This window comes from Dipodomys ordii, unplaced genomic scaffold (assembly GCF_000151885.1).
Source record: "Dipodomys ordii isolate 6190 unplaced genomic scaffold, Dord_2.0 Scaffold55, whole genome shotgun sequence".
NCBI classification, from domain to species: domain Eukaryota; kingdom Metazoa; phylum Chordata; class Mammalia; order Rodentia; family Heteromyidae; genus Dipodomys; species Dipodomys ordii.
In genome coordinates this window covers 6,954,704-6,971,695 of record NW_012267271.1, presented here as the reverse complement: position 1 = coordinate 6,971,695, position 16,992 = coordinate 6,954,704, and the positions used below count along the sequence as shown (strand labels likewise).

Sequence of the window (16,992 nt, the reverse complement as noted above, 5' to 3'; positions counted from 1 at the left end):
GGGGGGGGGGAGAAGCTACCTCCTCTCTAGCTATCATGGCTACATTTCAGATAGCTCAGAACCCTGCTTCTCCCTTGAGGTGTCTTCTTAGAAGGCCTTGCAGCTTGGTCATATGCCTAGCTAAAAATCTGTTAGGAAGAACAAATACTGTGGGGCTGCCAGCGGTCTCTGACATTTCAAGTAAGCTATCTCTTACTCCTTTTAAGTTTTTTCATTGTGAATCATTTCAAACATTTGCAAAGCAGAAAAGAGTATGTAGAAGGAGAATAAGGAAGGCTGAGTATAGTGTTCCACTGCTATAATCCCAACTATGTGGGAAAAATAAGGAGGAGGCTCAAAGTCCAAGGCTTCTGGGGCAGAAAGCATTAAAAAAAAAAAACTAAAGCCAAAAAGGCTAGAGGCATGGTCCAAGTGGTAGAGCACCTGCCTAGCAAGCACAAGGCCCTGAGTTCAAACCCTACTACTACCACAGAGGGAACAAATAAGGGACCTTGTTCACACATGTCCAGGCTTGTTTCTTGTTCTTCTAGCCAGTCCCCAGATTGCCTGGAGGTGCGTCTCAAGTGTCTGTGCCGTTCGAGTGGCTGTGTCTGGAACAAGGCACACGTGTTCTGATGAGGCCCACAAGTAAATATTTTAGGGTTTCTAGGCCACAGACATCTGTGTTGGTTTTGAACCAAACCCTCTTACCTTGGGAGCCTTACAGAAATGTACCCTGAACTAGACTTGGCGTGCAAGGTGTAGTTTGCTATTTTTAGACAGTTTTTAAATGCAGGATCCAAATAAAGTCCATTGCTATAATTCATTAGATGGTATTTAAAGTTATCTTTTCTCTCTTTTATTTTTCTCCTTGCAATTTATTTTTATATAGAAGTCATTGTTCCTGCTAGGTACTGGTGGTTCACACTTGTAATCCTAGTTACGCAGGGGACTGAGATCTGAAGATCACAGTTCAAGGCCAGCCTGTGCCAAAAAGTCCCTGAGACTCATTATCTCCAAAGAAAAGGAAGCCAGAAATGGAGCTGTGGCTCAAGTGGTAGAGCACTACCTTGAGCACAAAACCTTAAGGCGGGGCTGGGAAGGTAGCTCAGTGGTAGAGCGCTTGCCTTGCATGCATGAGGCCCTGGGTTCGATTCCTCAGCACCACATAAGAAAAAAGCTGGAAGTGGCGCTGTGACTCAAGTGGTAGAGCTCCAGCCTTGAGCTGAAAAGCTGAGGGACAGCACCCAGGCCCAGAGTTCAGGCCCCACAACCAGACCCCCCCCAAAAAAAAATAGAAAATTTTAGCCGGGCGCCGGTGGCTCACGCCTATAATCCTAGCTGAAAACTGAAAGTGGCACTGTAGCTCAAGTGGTAGAATGCTTGCCTTGAGCTGAAGAGCTGAGGGACAACGCCCAAGCCCAGAGTTCAAGCCCCACGACCAACAACAACAACAAAAAACCTTAAGGCTAGCACCTAGGCTCTGAGTTCAAGCCCGAGGACTACTGACACCAAAAAAAAAAAAAAAAAGTCATAGATCCATGTGGTGCTGTTCAGTATGTTCCTCTGGTTCTTGACTCTAACTAGGGGCTGAGGTAGACTTCTGGTAGCACCTGAGCTTCATTCGGACCATGGCAGCACTGGGGATTGAACCCAAGGCCCAGCACTTGCTAGGCAGGAGCTCTACCACCTGGCATACCTCCGTCCTCAGATAATCATTCCTTTGGTGACATCAGTAGCAGTTGTGGTTGACGCCTGCTCTGCAGGTCTTTAGGGTTAGAAAGTGCTAACATAAAGACCCCACCTAGCCGGGCGCTGGTGGCTCACACCTGTAATCCTAGCTACTCAGGAGGCTGAGATCTGAGGATCAAGGTTCAAAGCCAGCCCAGGCAGGAAAGTCTGTGAGACTCTTATCTCCAATAAACCACCAGAAAACTGGAAGTGGCACTGTGGCCCAAGTGATAGAACACTTGCCTTGAGCTGAAGAGCTGAGGGACAGAGCCCAGGCCCAGAGTTCAAGCCCCATGACTGACAAAAAAAAAAAAAAGCTACCCTCTCCTTAGTCATTGCGTGAATGGGTGGGTTTAGGCTCCCCAGTGATGGTGGGAAGCACAAATAGGAGAATCGCAGTCCAGTCTAGCCTGGGCATACAAAAACAGCTGGAAGAGTGGCTTAGTGGTAGAGTATCTGCCTGGCAAACACAAAGCCTTAAGTTCAAACCCTAGTACCAGAAAACATAAGAAAGAGGAGAAGAGGAGGAGAAATTGTATGACATATAATTTTGTAAGTCAAAAAACTCATATTTACATACATTCAGAATTGGGGGGGCAGGTGTTGTGCCTTAGAACGGTAGCATGGCTTAAAGTCAGGTGTCTGTCTTTCTTCCCGTAGTTCCCCTCCCCAGCCTATCTTCTGAGTCACTCAGTGATCTGTTTGGGTTGCTCACCTGCAGCATACACCAGTTGCAGTTTAGAGTGTGCTTGTCTGCGCCATCCTGGCCGAGGCCCCTGAGGCAGGAGCACACGTGCCAAGTCACAGCTCCCGCCAGTCCCCAGGGGCCTGTCAGCACCTGCCCGGTCCCTCTTGTCTTGGTAATTCCAATTGTAGCTTCTTGCCCCAACTACATCATTAGCTTAAAAATCATGCCCAGGAGCCAGGCAACAGTGGCTAACGTCTATAATCCTAGCTACTCAGGAGGCTCAGATCTGAGGATTGCAGTTCAAAACCAGCCCAGGCAGGAAAGTCTATGAGACTCTTATCTCAGTTAACCACCAGAAAACTGGAAGTGGTACTGTAACTCAAGTGGTAGAGTGTTTGCCTTGAGCTGAAGAGCTGAAGGACAGCGCTCAGGCACAAAGTTCAAGACCCACCACCAAAAAAAAAATTTTTTTTAATAAAAATTCATGCCCAGAGGCTGGGAAGGTGGCTCAGGGGTGGAGTGCGTGCCTCACATGCATGAAGTTCTGGGTTCAATTCCTCAGTACCACATACACAGAAAAGGCCAGAAGTGGCGCTGTGGCTCAAGTGCTACAGTGCTAGCCTTGAGCAAGAGAAGCTCAAGGACAGTGCCCAGGCCCTGAGTTCAAACCCCAGGACTGGAAAGAGAAAAACAAAATGATGCCCCCACACACACCCGGCATGCCTCTCAGTGGGCCTCAGGCTTCCCACAGCAGCGCCGCCCTCTGCCACCCCCGCTACTTGTGTCCTTGTGCACCAAGCACCGTGTCACTACTCCCTTGCCCTGTGGCTGTCCCTCACTGACACTTTGGATGTAGGCAAGAAAGTCCCTTTTTGTCTCCATGAAGTCACTGGGAGCAAGGTGCCAGTGGTTCACACTTATAACAATAGCTACTCAGGAGGCTGAGATCTAAAGATATTGGTTCAAAGCCAGCCTGGGCAGGAAAGCCCATGAGACTCTTATCTCCAATAAACTATCAAAAAAGCTGGAAGTTGAGCTGTGGCTCAAGTGGTAGAGCACTAGCATTGAAGAAAAAAGCTCAGGGACAACACCCAGGCCCTGAGTTCAAACCCCACAATTGGCACAGAAAGGAAGGAAGAAAGAAATGGAAAGAGAGGGAGGGAGGTGGGGGGTTGGTTAAGTAACTGTGGAGCTAGACAGTGGGCCGCATTGTGCAGCTCTGGTTCTAGGAAGTGTCACCGGCCTGTTTTCCTCACACAGACCTGGCAAAGGCACCCCTGCCCACTGGCTCCTCAGAAGATGCGGCCCTGGGCAGCGCTGTCCCCTCTGCCAGGCAGGGCCAGGAGGAGGGGGCTCAGGGAGAGCAGGGCGCAGGAGCCGGCTCGGCAGCACCGCTTCTCGGGGCTCCTAGGAGCCCTTACTCCACCCCCACCCCTGGCAAGCTGGGGCAGGAACTCGAGGGCTGCCCGCCTACTCTCGCCCAGCCCCGCTCCAGTCTCACAGCCAGGCGGGAGAGGGGGGTGCTACTGTCATGAGGCCACCCTGGAATTCAGAGGCACACTTGCACACGTGTTTGTCCTCCCCAGATTCTTTTGCCATCGTTCATGGGTTGAGGTCACAGCTGCCTTTCCGGAGAGATGACAGTGTCCCTATAATCACTCAAGAATCAGGAAAGAGGAATCGGTGGAATTTGTTCCCACCCCTGCAGATGCCCTGTTGTAAAGAGTAAGCCTGGCCAAGCACGGCGGTGCACGCCCGTGATCCCAGCACTGGCCATCTGAGGCTGGAGGAGCACAAGTTCCAGGCCAGCCTTTGCTACATAGTGTGACTGTCCCAGAAAGAGTGAGTATGAAACGGCTTCCAGCCAGGCAAGTGGCTCATGCCTGTAATCCTCACTGCTCAGGAGGCTGAGATCTGAGGACCTCGGTTCAAAGCCAGCTAGAGAGGAGTCTATGAGACCCTTATCTCCAATTAACACCTCCCCCGCCCAAAACACAGACACAGACACACACAAACACAGACACACACAAGCCGCCCAGAAGTGAAGTCGTGGCTCAAGTGCTAGAATGTTAGCCTTGAGCAAAAAAAGCTCAGGGACAGCACCCAGACTCTTGAGTTCAAGCCCCAGAGCCAACACACAAAAGGAAGAACATAGGGCTTCCAGGTCCTATGGGTCTGGCGCTCTGGCCCCAGTGTGGTAGCAGGGTTTTCAGAGCGCTGTGCCCCCCAGCCTCTAGGCCATGGCTGCACGCTGCCCTTCCCCCTCCTCCCTCCTGTCCTGTGTATCACGAGCCAGCAGACTTGCTTAACTACTAAACTTCTGTGTTGTGGTAGCAAGATGCTTGAAGATTCTCCCCTCTGCCAACCGGGCTCCTGTCCTGTCCTTCTGTGCTGTGATTTTGTGTCTTGTCTCACTGTGTTGTGCAGACTGGCCTAAACCAACAATCCTCCTACCCCAGCCTTCCAAGTGCACTACAGGCATGCACTACCATGCCCAGATGTGACTCGGTTCTTGATGACCGTACAGTAGTCTCCTGTTGGGCTGTCTTTAATTAGATTATACCAAACGGTCTGATCTGTTCTGTGATGGCCATCCTTTGTGGCTGAGTATTTGCACACATTCATGACATTTTCCTTGGGCAAAATTCTCATAACAGACATTTCAGGCCTTTGATGCATGCTGGAAAGCCATCTCCGCTCCCCCCACCCTCCCGCCTACAGTGACCCTTCTGCCCAGCTCCCATGCATCTGGAAGTTTCTATCTTACTGCCATCAAAGCCACAGAAAAGCTTATGACTGTGACCGTTGTTTATAGCTGTGAATTTCTTCCTTGGACTTTATCTGGGCATGTGCATCATTTGTCTAGCCTCTGTGACTGTGACCGTTGTTTATAGCTGTGAATTTCTTCCTTGGACTTTATCTGGGCATGCCCATCGTTTGTCTAGCCTCTGCTTGTGAAGGAGTCTTTGCTCAGGAGGCCCCAGCTGCCTCAGTGATGGCGTGGGTTGTATTCGCTTCATGACGTCAAAGCCTTGGGTTAGAGAGGAAATGCTGTTTGTGCTGAAGCCTGAAAGCTCTGGGCACAGCGGTCCTGCCGCGCCTGTGAGGGCGATGGGAGGGATGGGGCCAGGGAAGCGGGGGGGGGGGGGGGGGGGACGGGACACACGTGCCCTCCCCAGAAGGAAGATGGTGGAGACAGGTCTGTGCAGATGGGGCCCAGGGGAGGGAGAGGAGAGGGCTGCGCGGGCAGCATTTCTGAGGCAGTGGGTCGCATCGGTGGTTGTACAACTCTACAGACACAAAAACCATGGAACTGTACGCAGCATGTGAATTACAGCTCTAGAAAGCTGTTAAAGGAAGGGAGAGTTGAGCCCCAGTGCCTCACACCTGTAATTCTAGGTACTCAGGAGGCTGAGATCTGAGGATCGCAGTTCATAGCTAGCTCCATAGGAAAATCATGAGACTCTTATCTCCAATGAACCACCAGAAAACCTGAAGGGGCACTGTGGCTCAAGTGGTAGAACATGCTCTCCTTGAGCATTAAAGTTCAGGGACAGCTCCCAGGCCCAGAGTTCAAGCCCCACAACTGACAGAAGAAAAAAAAGGAATTTTAGGAAACTAAAAATGCTGCCACTACCATGCTGCCAAGTATGTGCTCTCCTGGAGTTTGACTTGGCAGTCGGGTAGCCGTTAGGTGAATGTGGGGTTTACCACTTTCCGCCCAAGAGGAAGTGTCGTGCATGAGGCTCTGGCATTTTTGGAGGGCAGGGTCACTTGGGCAAGTTGCCAGTGACCTATGGCATGTAAAGCTGCTGTGCGGGTGGAGGGCAGGGGAGCGCTTGCCTGGGGTCAGTGCCTTTCTCCCGTGTGGGGCGCAGGAGCTGGTCAGGCTGACCATCGAGAAGCAGGGACGGCCGTCTCCAACCAGCCCTGTGAAGCCCAGCTCCCCAGCCGGCAAGCCTGACAGGTGAGTGCTGACCAGCCCCGCCACCGCAGCGGCCGCGCGGACGGTCGCTGACTGCAGTGCCGCCCCTTTTCAGAGGTGGGCTCTGGGAGGGCGCGTGTCATCGAAGGCGTGCTTGTTGCACGTCAGCTTCCCGTCAAGCCTAACGTCTCAGGTGACGTTCAGCGTTGCAGCAAAGATGCTGAGCCAGGCAGCTCCCCCAGAGCACCTTCCGGGGAACCACCCAATCAATGTTCATGATGTTACCTTTGTCAAGAGAATTATCTGAGGGCCGCATGGACAGCGGTGGGGCCTTGCATTACTTCCTGCTCTCAGCTCCTGGTAGAAAGAGAAAATGTGAACTTGGAGCATTTAGCACACCTGGAGAACCTCTAGTCAAGCCTTCCGATTTCATTTGAGGAAACTAGGGTTCCCAGCACAGGCCTGGCCAAGCTCTGGTAGTTTGCAGTGGTTAAATGCAGCGGGGACTCTGGGGCTCTGTGTGACACCCCTTTCTCTCCCCCTCCCCGGCCCACTCATGCTCTGAGCCTTCTATAACCAAGTTCTTGCTGTCTCTCCAGTCAGCCCGAACTCCCCTTGACAGACCGAGAAATGGAGATTCTAAACAAGGCAACAAGTGCATCGACCTCCACAGAGCTACTCCCAGACTCAGCCGACGAAGAGGCCGCGCCCCCTAAGCCCCCCTTGCCTGGCATCCGGGTGGTTGATAATAGGTAACCCTCTCCCAGGGCCTTCGCTACTTGTACATGATGTGGGGATAAGATGGTAGAATGAGCACAAGGAAGGGGGCGTAACTGGGGCACATGCTGGGTACTCAGGCCCTGCTTCCTTAGATGCTCTGCCCCAGGGCCCTTGCACATGCTCTAAGTGTCACTAAAGTGAAACTTGGTATCATTTACTATAAAAGGGAAAAAAGGGGTCTTGCTAGTTTTCATGCTTGACATTATAGATATAGATATTATTTTGGCAGGAGGGGAGTAGATGGGAAGTCAAGAATGAGAATCGCAGGTGGGGAGTCGTAGTAATAGTCACCCACATTCTGCCTACAGTGGTTCTAAAGTGTCCCTATTTGCAGTGTTTGGTTTGCCAGGATGTTCTGTCTCTTTCAGTCCCCCAGCATTGCCACCTAAGAAAAGACAGTCGGCTCCATCCCCTACCCGAGTGGCCGTGGTGGCCCCCATGAGCCGGGCCACCAGCGGCTCCAGCTTGCCTGTGGGAATCAACAGACAGGTACTGCAGCACCCTCAGAAGCCGGGGGGGGGAAGGGCTCAGGCCGGGGGTTGGCGGCTGCAGCCGTCTCCCAGGGCCCCCCGCGTCCGCACACTCCAGCCCTGTGCGGCTTCCGTCCAGGCTCCGGGACAGCCTCTCGCTGGTCCTGTCGCACCTGCCATCCACCCACTGCCCCCTGCCCCCTGCCCTCTGCCGCCCTGCCCCAGAGGCGCTGAGCTTGTCCTCTTCTTCTCCGAGGATTTCGACGTGGACTGTTACGCACAGAGGCGCCTGTCCGGAGGCAGCCGGTCGTGTGGCGGCGAGTCGCCCCGCCTGTCCCCCTGCAGCAGCACAGGCAAGCTCAGCCGATCGGACGAGCAGCTCTCCTCCCTGGACAGGGACAGCGGGCAGGGCTCCCGGAACACAAGCTGTGAAACGCTAGGTGAGCCGTGGCAGCCGCCTCCCTCCCTGCCCAGCAGATCTGGCCTGCCTGAGTCCCAGCTGGGCGTCAGGCACTGGCTGGGTGACCCCAGCCGGTGGGAGCCTCAGTTTCCTCTTCTGCAGATTGAGGGTAAGGTCTGCTTCCAAGGAGCCTTCGGATAGCTGCTCAAGTGATTCCTGTCCCTGTGGGCAGCCTGCCCCTCCGAGAGGAGCCGGGCACCTGCCAGCATTGGACAGAGGTGACAGAGGATTGGTCTGCTGCCGTTGGTGGTCAGGGCTGGCCTTGGCTACGTGGACCCATCGAGGTCACAGGGCAGTTTGTCATGGGCCCGGGAGCACTAGGCTGTTTGTGCCCTGTGAGCTTGCTGTTTCCCTTCTGGGAAGCGTGCTGAGAGCACTCACAGATGTGTGCGAGGCTTCTCAGCAGGGAGGCCAGGCACAGAGGCATTGGGGCGGCCATCTGGGAACGCTGCCAGCTCGCAAATGGGGATCAGACGCGTCCTGGGGTGGTAATCCATAGCTAAATATCGGTTATGATGATGAGTGGAGGAGACCATTTACATGGCCTTAAATTAGGTTAAAGAAAAGAAATCTTGCTGGCACCACGGCTCACATCTGTAATCCTAGCTACTCAGGAGGCTGAGATCCTTATGGATTGCACTTCAAAGCCAGCCCAGGCAGGAAAGTCTTTGAGATTCTTAGCTCCAGTTAACACCCAGAGAACCAGAAGCGGTGCTGGGGCTCTAAGTGGTAAAGCACTAGCCTTGAGTGAAAAAGCTCAGGGACAGCGCCCAAGCCCCGAGTTCAAGCCCCATGACTGACAAAAAGAAGAAAAGAAATCCCATGGGTGCTGTGGGGAAACTTAGGAAAATACCTGAAGATGTGAACAGAGATAACAGATTCTGGGATTTTTAATTTCATGACTATTCGTTTATTTGTTGCTGTTTGGGGTTTCTTTTTTTTGGGGGGGGGTCCGGTCGTGGGGCCTGAACTCTGGGCCTGGGCGCTGTCCCTCAGCTCTTCAGCTCAAGGCTAGCACTCTACCACTTGAGCCACAGCGCCACTTCAGGCTTTTTTCTTTTTGCTTATGTGGTGCTGAGGAATCGAACCCAGGGCCTCAGGCATGCAAGGCAAGCGCTCTACCACTGAGCTACCTTCCCAGTCCAGTTTGGGGTTTCTTTAGGAAGAACTTTTTTTAATACAGGAAAGGGCTGGGGATGAGGCTCAGAGCCGAGATGCTTGCGCCGTGTGTTCACCACCCTGGCTCCATCTCCAGCCCTTGTATACAAGTGAAAGGCGGGCCTATGCATAGGAAGGCTCCAGAGCAGTCTAGCCACAGCCGCATCCGGTCTGTTTGATTCCTGTTCTTAGAGTGAAGACTGATAAGTAAAGCCGGTCTTACCTCCCTCTGAGAGCCAGGTTGGGGTGAGCAAGAAGGGGCGGCCGTTGTCCCGGGCCCTAAGTAACACACTCCGCTGTCGCCTTCCAGATCACTATGATCCTGACTACGAATTCCTCCAGCAAGACCTCTCCGACGCGGACCAGATGCCTCAGCAAGCAGCCTGTCACCTTAGCCCGCTGCCAGAGTCCCTGGGGGAGTCGGGATCTCCGTTTCTTGGCCACCCTTTCCAGCTGCCCCTGGGCGGCTGTCCCCAGCCTGAGGTGCCCTTGGCCCCAGGGCAGCAGATGGACACCCCACCCGCCCTTCCTGAGAAGAAGCGCCGCAGCGCCGCCTCGCAGGGCCCGGACGGCTCCGGCAGCAGGACGCCCTACGAGCGGCACCCCTCGCAGTACGACAACCTCTCCGAGGATGACCTGCAGAGCCAGACCCCCGGCCCGCCCGGCCCCTACCCGCCCTTCGCCGCTGTCCTCCCCTTCCAGCCCGCAGGCTTCACTGCTCCAGAATCAGCAGGTGACCCCGAGAAGCCACCGCCTCTACCAGAGAAGAAAAACAAAAACAGTAAGCGTTCGCCGAGAGCTCGCGGAGCGCGACCCCCGTCCTCTCAGGCAGGGTGAGGCTGCAGGTCCTCCAAGCCCCAGCCCCCCAGAGCTGAGAGCCTCCTCCTTAGATGACGGCTGGGGGACCGTGTGGACTGCAGGGTGGTGAGGGAATGCGTGTCCTCCCACACGGCGCTGCGGCAGCCTGTGTGTGAATGGAGGCAGGTATTTGAATGTAAGTAGAACTTAACCACACATCGCCACTGTGATCCCAGCAGAGAACACCCACAAGCTAGACCTGGACTTCCGGTTCCCTGCAACACGGGCTTGAATTCCAGCTCCCCCCGCAGGGGCGCTGTGGGGAAGGATCTCTTCATCCCTGCTTCTACCACAGGTCCTTTGCTTCCAAACCCAGGGTCCCCTTCCTTCCCAGCTATCAGTGCATTAGTTCCCTTGTGAGTTGCTGAAGCAGGTGTCCGGGGACCCCCGCCCCAGCCCTGCTCCCCTATATGTGCAGAGGGGTCATCCCTGGCCAGGAGCCTCTCAGTGCACAGAGAGCAAGGACACAGGTACCAGGATGCCAGCTGTGGACAGCATCAGAGCCGCGTGCAGCCTGCATGTTACTGCGTGTTGCTGGGTGTTAGAGGAAGGGCCGCCGTGCAGACTCTGAGCCTCCGGGCTGCGCAGCCAGCTAGCCCCATAGTCAGGCACAAAGTGCTCCCCTGGCACCCACACCCACGTGAGGCCGAGGGCTCTGCACCTGCCGTGTGGAGAGGCCCCGCGAGGATGAGATCACCCCGTGTGACAGCGGAGCTCTTTGTTCTCTGCCCTGTCACCTCCCAGGTGGGGCTGCCCTGCTGTTGTTTTCTGCCCCCCTGCCCAGGCGAGGCGCTGGCCTGCCCCGGGGCTGGGTTATGACAGTCGGCTCCACGGAGACGCGGTTCCTCAGCCATCTGTATGGATGATGGCAGGGCGGATGTGTCTGACGGAGCCCTTCCTGTCTCGCCCTTGCACTGTCCCTGCACTGCCCCTCACTGGTGGGGGGCCCCGGGTCCGGCCTGCACCCTGCATCACTGCGTCCCTGGTGGTTCCCTGGCACCATGCTAGGGCTGCTGGCAGGGGCGTGTGCACCATGTGTAGAGTTTCAAACGTTGATGGCACACCCGTGACCCAGTGTGGAGCCCTTCCAGAGCCCTTAGGTGAACACAGTCTGAACCACAGCCCCTCACCCGAACAGCCCCACAACCCAGAGTCACTCAGGGCTCCAGTCCCGGGCACACTCAGTGGCGCCTGCAGTGACTGCCATGTCAGAACAAGCCCACTGCCCTGCCTGCCGGCACAGCCCTGCCAGGCCCCCTCCACCTTCCTGCCCGCTGTGCGCGATACCTGCCCTCTCCTGGCCTCCACCTTTGTGCAGCCTGCAGGTTCAGTGTGGAGGTTCCTCTCCAGTCTTTCTGCAGTCTTCCCGTGGTCTACAGTGGCATCCGTGTCCACCTTACCTTTTTCCCCATGTCTCCTCTTTCTGCTACCCCATGCACGGCTCCGCTTCCTGTTGTCCCAGGAGAGCATGAAGCCCTCACAGCCGGGGACCCAGACTGCCAGCGCTTGCACTCTCTTACTCCAACTAGCGCTCAGAAAACACTGGGTGAATAAGCCTAGGCTCCGTGCGGGGAGGGGGACTGAGAAGAAACACTGGTGGGGAGGGGCTGCACATGCGACCCCAGGCACAGTTAGCAGGAGCATCAGGAGTATGTTCTGGAAACCTGTAAGGTAGTGTAGCCAGCGCTGAGCCCAAGGGCTAGGAAGAGTGAGAGTTGAGGATGTGCCCAGCTACCAGAGTCCCCCAAAATGGTGCTGCCTAGCATGGTTAGAACCTCCCAGGGTTTTCAGGCAGGGAGCAAGATGCCCTGTGTACTCGCTTTTGTTTCTTGTTCATTTTTCAGTAATGGGACTTGAACTCAGGGTCTGGGTGTTGTCCCTAGGCTTTTCTGCTCGAGGCTAGCTCTCTCCTACTTGAGCCACAGCTCTACTGCTAGTTTTCTGGTGGTGAATTGGAGGTAAGAGTCTTGCAGACTTTCTGTAGCCTACACTGGCTTTGAACTTCAATCCCGAGATCTCAGCCTGTGGGTTAGCTAGGATTACAGGTGTGAAGTGTGCTTTAAATGCACTATTTTCAGGGCAGTTTTAGATTCACAGCAACATGAAATGGAAAAGTACAGAAATGTCCCGTAGCTGCTCACCCCCTGCACAGGAAGCCTCCTGCGGTGAATCCCCCCAGCAAAGGGGGAGCCTGCTACCGTGGATGAGCCTCTCCTGACCACCATCACTGCCTAGCACCCACGGGGCACAGGAGGGCACTGGCGTGGCAAATGTCCACCCTGGCAGGATAGCCGGCCTAGCGTGCTGCCCTGAGACTCGGAGCTCTGCCTGGCCCCTCCACAGTGTGCACACGCAGACACGGGGCACGTGGAGGCCCCGCGCTGTACTCCTATGAGAGATCACCAGGCCACCCTCTGTCCCACAGTGCTGGCCTACATGCAGCTGCTGGAGGACTACTCTGAGCCGCAGCCGTCCGTGTTCTACCAGACGCCGCAGAGCGAGCACATCTACCAGCAGAAGAACAAGATGCTCATGGAGGTCTACGGCTTCAGCGACTCCTTTGGTGCCGGAGACGCTGCCCAGGAGCTGGCCCCGCCACCCGCCCTCCCCCCCAAGCAGCGGCAGCTGGTAAGCAGCCCCTTCCTGGCACGTGGCCTTCCAAACCAGCATTCCTGACTGGCATCGGTAGCTAAGGCCTTCCCCACAGCGGCGGGGCTAGTCCTCTCGGTCCTTGGCACAGTGCAGGGCTTGGGTGTGGATGGCACTGCGTCCCTCGTGGGCACCTTCACCTCCTCTGGGGATGTGTGCTGGCAGCCTGTCCCCTCCCCAGAGAGTTCCAGAGCAGCCCACACAGCTGGGACAGGCTTGTGCTCAGAACGTTTGCTTTCTCTGCTGACCAGCTCTTACACTTTTTTTTTCTTTCTTCTTTGGCTCCAACGTAAATCCCACAGAAAGAGGGACTCAATCAAAGTGCGGGGTATATAGTCTGTGGCTGGCCGTCTGTGGACTGGATTCTGTGATGGGCCTGCCTGTAGGGAGTGACTGGCACGCCAGCCCTGGGCAGGGATGGGCCATGAGAATGAGCTCCACTGAACAGAACCACTCTAGATGGCACTGTGGGTGCAGCAGACAGACCTCCCCACCCCCGTTCTCCACGAACACAGCTCTGTGTGGGGAGGGAAGCGAGGCGCAGGCTGATGGCAGGCCTGTCCTGCTTGGGGCACTACCCAGGCACTCACCGGCTGGCAAACCAGTGTATGGATGGATGCGTCCATCCTTGATCTGCTGCCTTCGCAGACCTGGTGGGCTCTCACCAGGCTGGGGACCCAGGACACGTGCAGCCACACACTCCCAAAGAGAGGTCTCGGCCCTTTCAGAACTGCACATATCATTTTAAGTGCTAGCCAGGCTTGTAACTCTCTAATGAGAGGGCCTGATGTGGCCAGCTAGGCCATTCTCCCATCATTTTGTAGGCAGACACGAAGGTGCTACTCTGACATTGTGGAAGGCAGCTGCCCACTAGGGGACAGACAGCCCCGGGCTCCGTCTGGTCCTGGGAATTCCAAACCATCTACCCTCAGTAGGTCCTGGCTGACCCAACGGGCTATGTTGCTCCTCCCCAAAAGTACAGCTGGCTAGGACAGAGGCAGCCTTGTCTAGAAATGAGGGACTGAGCTGGGACTGGGCTCCCAGATGAGCTGCATTCGGGGTCTCAGAAAATAGCCCACCAATGTGTCTTCAGTGTGGGAACACAAGGCCTCTCTATGGCCCTCCCCTGAGATGTCGGTGGAAATCTCACTGAGAGCTTACGAGGTATAGGGACACCTCGCATGTACTGAGTCTCGGCTCTGAGTATTTGGGGACAGATCCCCCATGAGCTCGTGGTCCCAGACCCATCCCCGGGAGTGTCCTGGCCTTCTGTACCACACTACAAGCTGGCACAAGGCCGTCTGGCAGAGGCCTGCCCAGCCAGCACATGGCCCTCACCACAGCTCCTGGTACAATAAACCCAGGCCGCAGCTAGTCAGAGACCTGGGAACCAAGCCTAGCTCCAGCCCAGGCCCAGGCCCAGGCCAAACGTGACAGGCCCTCAAATCACATGAAAATGCTGGTGATACTTGCTCACACTTGTCAGCCTGTGTACAGTGCAAACAGGAGTCCAACTGCTTTTGAGCCATTTCACTGAATCGCAGCTCCACACGAGAGCAGCCAGAGTTTGCCGCACACTACCCAAGGCAGTCCTGAATGCTGAGGTCTTTAGAGAGTGCCCAGGACCAACAGGTGGCCATTGGCAGGCCCGATCCCCACCCAGCAGGCTGCTCCCCAAGTGTGAGCCCCGCGGAGTCAGGGACAGTGACGCAGCTGTTCCTTCCCGGGCGCAGGCCTTCCCAGATTGCCATCTGCCTGCGGCTCACTCAGCGCTCTCGTGGGGGAGGGGAACGTCCACTCCCTCAGGCCCCCTTGGCAGGTGTTTCTACGTCCAAAAGGAGCCACGCAGCTGTCCCTCTCTAGACCGTCCCTGAACAGAATTAGGTAGGAGCCTCTTCGGCCTCTGGCCATCACGCTGACTGTTCTCTGCTTTCTCCCTCTCCCTGCCTTCTCCTCACCCTCTCTCTGCCCAGCAGGCCTCCTTTGCTGCTTCTTCCTTCTCTTCTGTCTCCTACTGTGTCCAGCAAACTAAAGTGGCCTTCACCCCCGAGGACGGCAGTGCCACTCAGGGCCTCAGTGTGTCCGTGTCTAACTCCTTTCTCAGCCGGCACGGCAGCTTGCCCGTGCCCTCGGTGAGTCGCTCCCCGCCGCTCCACCTGGAAACATGAGAACACTCCACCCTCTGCCGTGGGGCCTCCCAACGTGGGGTCCCACTGCTCCATGCTCATGCAGACCCTGCGTGGCCACAGGGAAGGGGAGGAGCTGTGGGCTCTCTGGGCCTCACACACTGAGGTTGCCCAGGGGGGTAGGGGACGTGGGTGGCCACGTGTGGCATGCTGGCTTGAAGGGCAGAGCTGTCTGCGCGCTCAAGCGCTGTGATGAGGAGGGAGTCCTCACGTGGGAGGCTAGGCCAGCAGCCAGTGCTGCGTCCCCAGTGCGGGACAGCCTGCAGATCACGTCAGTCAGCTTCCACCACGGAACCGACCGCCCCACAACTAAAACAGTCACCACTGATCTTGGCTTAGGACAGGATGGCCGCCCTGGAAAGACGCTTGTGCTCTTCGGGCCAAGGCTGACATCTCTAGACCTTAGCCGGGGCGGTTGGGCTGATGTGTCTGCCACCGCCATCAGGCCGGCCTGGGCTCATTCTCTTGGTAGTTGGCAGGGCTCCAGGAGAGCACATGGAAGCATGCCAGGCGCCTGACACCTCACTCCGTGGCAGCCCCTGAGTGAAGGCCCAGGGCTGCCCAGATGGAGACCCTGCTCCTCACAGGAAGTGCTGCTGGCACCCAGCACAGGCCAGCCTGTGGGCAGCTCTCTGCTGGCCAGGAGGAGGCGCGGCTTTGTGAGCCGAGACCGCCACCGTTCTCTCTACATGCCTTCTGAAGTCTCCCAGGCCCAGGGAGCAGAGCCAGTTCTGTCCCCTGGAAATCCGCGTGGCCTTTGGGTCTCTCCCCTGGGATTGTACCTGCTTTGCGTGAGACGGGAGGATGCGCGTGAGGCAAGCTTAGAAAGCATGCTCTTGGTGTCCTGACTTCCGCTGCTTCTCATTCTTTACTCAAGTGGGGCGGGTGGCTCAGTCTGTTTGCACCACCACCACCCCTGCTCCTAAGTGACAGGCTTGGACTGGATGACTCTAGAACCTACCCAGGTTCCTGGTTTGATTTTGTCTAGTGCAATCCAGTGCCCAAGGCCAAGACGGCTGCCTGTAGTGAGGTCATCTGAAGAAGGTGCCACTGGGCTTTGTTAAGGACAGAGCCTCAGAGCTGCGTGTCACGGCCTGATGTTTGGAGCAGAGGATGTCTGTGTGCTAGAGTAACACCGACATCTTTCCTGGGGTCTCTGGTAGGGTCTAAAATGAGCCCAGACTTGGGGCTTTGGATTATGATCAGAGCTGCCCTTCGTTCCTGAGTCTCTTTGCCCTGTGTCCCTGGGTCTGGGCCATCAGGCCAGGCTGGATATGTCAAGTGGTTCTTGGCATAGCGACCCGTAACTTCTCCAAGATCTATTGATGACGTTGGTAGAGGAGTTAACTGGCACTGGACAACATAAACTAAAGTGGGCACTGGGTCGGTAATCTTTGACTCTTCCCAGAGTCCCAGGGATGAGCTTAGTCCTGGGACACCCCCTGTCTGAGCCCCACCTGCGGGGCTTCTAATTCAGTGGATGGAAAGAAGTGTGGGCTCACCCAAGGGCTGAGGGAGGGTAGCCCAGGGGGCGGAGCTTGAGCCGTGGCTTGAAGGTCAGTTGGTTTCTGGGAAGCAGAGGGCGGGGAAAGCCAGTCAAAGACTTTCCAAGGCTGGGAAGGTGGCTCAGTGGTAGAGTGCTGGCCTAGTATGTATGAAGCCCTGGGATCGATTCCTCAGTTCCATAAGCAGAAAAAGCTGGCAGTGGCGCTGTGGCTCAAGTGGTAGAGCACTAGCCTTGAGCTGAAGAGCTGAGAGACAGCACCCAGGCCCAGAGTTCAGGCCCCACGATGGACCAAAAAAAAAAAAAAAAAGGCTAGAACAGTAGCTTGCCCTCCCCCACCTTCTTAGGCCCCTGCACTCCACCCGCATGCACATTTGAAGACTGAGCTTAGCGGCTTCAGGCTCCATCCTGAGCCTGAGAGCAGGTCACGGGATGGGCGGTCATATACGCTCCTCACGCCACCCATGGTGTCCACAGTGCTAGCAGATACTGCTAACTTGGGAGCAGCCTTGCTCTGTGTTTCTTTCCTGCCGTGGGCATTGGTCTGGGAGATGTGAACCTGACCTGTGTCCTCGAGGGTGTTGAAAGCAGCTCATTAAGGACA

At 56.0% G+C, this 16,992-nt stretch overlaps 1 protein-coding gene across 2 annotated transcripts in view; it reads left to right on the top strand.

The window, feature by feature from the left end:
• The window catches only part of Rapgef1 (Rap guanine nucleotide exchange factor (GEF) 1), a 95,827-nt gene that overhangs the window by 55,932 nt on the left and 22,903 nt on the right, over positions 1–16,992 (top strand). Inside the window, exons 6-12 of one of the 2 annotated variants that reach the window (XM_013021418.1) lie at positions 6,277–6,365; positions 6,923–7,075; positions 7,472–7,592; positions 7,830–8,013; positions 9,502–9,972; positions 12,475–12,677; positions 14,672–14,830. In XM_013021418.1, the coding sequence (XP_012876872.1) occupies positions 6,277–6,365; positions 6,923–7,075; positions 7,472–7,592; positions 7,830–8,013; positions 9,502–9,972; positions 12,475–12,677; positions 14,672–14,830 (1,380 nt within the window). The remainder of the gene's footprint in view (positions 1–6,276; positions 6,366–6,922; positions 7,076–7,471; positions 7,593–7,829; positions 8,014–9,501; positions 9,973–12,474; positions 12,678–14,671; positions 14,831–16,992) is intronic. The other variant, XM_013021419.1, reaches the window with a different exon arrangement.